The sequence below is a fragment of the Cyprinodon variegatus genome, unplaced genomic scaffold, assembly GCF_000732505.1.
Source record: "Cyprinodon variegatus isolate N-32 unplaced genomic scaffold, C_variegatus-1.0 Scaffold1181, whole genome shotgun sequence".
NCBI lineage: Eukaryota > Metazoa > Chordata > Actinopteri > Cyprinodontiformes > Cyprinodontidae > Cyprinodon > Cyprinodon variegatus.
This window is the reverse complement of record NW_015151634.1, coordinates 157,509-160,378: the sequence shown is the minus strand read 5'-3', so window position 1 is coordinate 160,378 and position 2,870 is coordinate 157,509. Positions and strand designations below refer to the sequence as shown.

The 2,870-nt window shown below is 34.6% G+C and overlaps 1 protein-coding gene across 1 annotated transcript in view; it reads left to right on the top strand.

Annotated features, from left to right (window-relative positions):
* The window catches only part of LOC107101976 (anoctamin-9-like), a 9,582-nt gene that overhangs the window by 1,968 nt on the left and 4,744 nt on the right, over positions 1-2,870 (top strand). Inside the window, exon 4 of the mRNA XM_015401079.1 lies at positions 2,434-2,633. Coding sequence (XP_015256565.1) covers positions 2,434-2,633 — 200 coding nt within the window. The remainder of the gene's footprint in view (positions 1-2,433; positions 2,634-2,870) is intronic.

The following is a 2,870-nucleotide window of genomic DNA, read 5'->3' as shown; positions in this document are numbered from 1 at the left end:
GAAATTCACCAGAGCTATAGTGAAACTGACAATGCCCACGTGCATGGCAGCTGGATGCTGGAATACATCGGGTAAAAGTGAAAAAAAGAGTTATTCCACCTTTCTGATTCCTGATCCTCCACGGACGGGATGGAATCATTTCAGATTTAAAGAACTTTCAGAAGTTTGGATTCTGAATATGAGTGAATTTTCCTTTAGGCTTTACTTCCATTAAATTATTAATGCATTTTGATTTCCTACTTGGAGGGAATTATAGAAATACGATAAGGAAATCAGATTTTTTGGTTTGTTTTTATTTTGAGGATTTGAAAAAAATTGGAATATGAATCATATGTCTCATGTAATTACAAACCTCCAAATAAAATGCAGTCCTCTTCAAACCACAGTAATACAATCCTTTTCTCCTCCTCATATCGGGGCAAAAGTGGGATAAAATGCATCCTGCAACAGCAGCCTTTTGATAAGGTAATTAGGCTATGAAAATGAAGATAAGCCAAATTTTATTACAACAGCCAGCTGCCTGGCGCAGTGCTGCGCTGAAATGTATGTTGAAGGCTATGACACTGTTAAAAATAGGCTCTGGCTCTGCACCCTGACGCGCCATCTCTCCGCTTCTTTTTCCTGAAAAGAGATCACTGGGGACAAACTCTTTAAATAACACTTCATAACTTGTATGTGTTAAATAACCAAGAGACATGACAATAGACAATAATTGACTGATATAAATTGAAATCTTACTCAGATCAGAGAAGTTGCTTAGAGTTACAGAAGGCAGCTGCTCACCTCTCAGGAAGCCACGATTAACATCTTATTTTACATCACACACGTTAGCAGATGATTAGACATCCATGGCTCCAGCCTGATCAAAATATCACACTTTGTTCTTAGCTGAAGGACGCCGCTTTCATTCCATTCCCAAATATTTACCACGTACAGAATGCACTGCAAAAAAATTGAAATCTAAGTAAGTTTATTTTTCTTTAAAAAAAGAGCATTTCTTTCTTGAATTAAGCAGTTAAGTGATACACTTTGCCAATGGAATAAGGCAATTTACATCTAAAATAAGAAAAAAACAATTGCATTGTCTCATTCCAAGTGGATATTATCTAATTATCTTATTTTAAGAGTAAAAATACTCATTCCATTGGCAAATCTTATTATTTACTTGCTTGAATTATGCTAAATACACTAATTTTAAGACATTTTTACTCGTTTCCAGATCGTTTTTGCAGTGTGGAGATTATAACTTTATATCCAGACAGAGGAACTGTCTTAATTATATAAACTATTGTGGAAAACATCAGTTCTGACGCTAACAGCCAGCTAATATAAAGGTGTTATGAACCCACAGATAATCAATGATAATTATCCTTAAAACGCAAATGATTTTTGATAGAAATATTTGAATTTATTGATTAAATGTATCTATTATACACATTCTTACAGCAATGGAAAATATAAAGAACATTTGTTTGTCCTCCCATACACTATATTAAAAGAAAGAAACAAAAATCCATCTTTTTTCCATTTTGTTTGCCCTGAATAAGCGCGATCTGGCAGGGGGCGCTGAAGAGCCGCGGGTTGCCGACCCCCGTTGTATCATATTGTATAACACAGTGTGTGTGGTATTAATATTTGATTTTACTACTCGATATAAACAGAGGCGTAGCCAGAAAAGTTTAATAAGGGTGGCCAGGCAATAACCAATGTACACTGAGGGGGGGCCAAAAGTAAAACATCCATATTTTCTAAATAAAGACAAACTATACTTTCCTAAAGCATTTGCTAACAAATAGACGCATTTATTTAAACTTCGGTGCTTTCAAGATAAAAGGTATAGCGGATAAAATTCTTTCAGGTTTAAATTTTGGGCGAAGATCTTTTCCATTGTCATTACTTACCTACTTTTATCAATAATCATCCTGCATAAAATTTATATTTACGAGTACTAATATCTACATAAATTGATTATTTAATACGTTTTTATTAAAATAGTTATTTATCTGATTTCATTAAAGACACATCATTTTCTCTTTACCCCATAAAACACAAAATCTAGTTCTGAAAAGAGCATGAATTCTGTACTTATCATCTTTAACATTGGTATATGGATGTGCATAATTAACCACAGTGTTTTTGTTATCAAGTAATTATGTATATATGAAAAAATAGTAATTAATATATGAAAAATTTTAATGTTTTGTATATTCCACTTGATTATTAGGGGGAAAAGATGATAGGGTGGCTAATGATTGGCTAAGGGTGGCCATGGCCACCCCTGGCTGCCCCCATCTAGCTCCACCCCTGGATATAAGTATTTTGCCTTATAAAATCTTTTTTTAATATGTATTGCTTCATATTGTATTACGGCGCTTTGTTAATCAGATTTGTAAAATGTTTGGCCTAATTGTTGCTGTCCATCTTTTGCATTAGCTGGTTACACAAGTTCATGAAGAAGAGGAAAAGCTCTCAAAAGCTGCGGAGGAAATGTGGCAACTGCTACAAGAAAGATGAATCTGAGCTCAAAGAGGGAGAAGAGCTTTGTGACAACTGCAAACTCAACGATTGGCAAAAAAACTATCAACTCACTGATGTGGACTCTTTCAGCCTGTTCAACGAGTTTTTGGAGATGGGTATGAATGTTCGCCTCTGGAGACGATCAAAGGCTGGATCTGTTGTGATTGCGCTGCAAAAACTATCTAATAATGAGTAAAAATGTCTTAAATTAAGTGTATTTACCTTTAATTTGAGCAGGTAAAGATGATCTGCTAATGGAAGGAACATTTTTATGCTTAAAATTAGATATTATGCACTTTAAATAAGAGACTGTAGGGATGCAGGATATTGGGATTTTGGCCGATATCCGATAT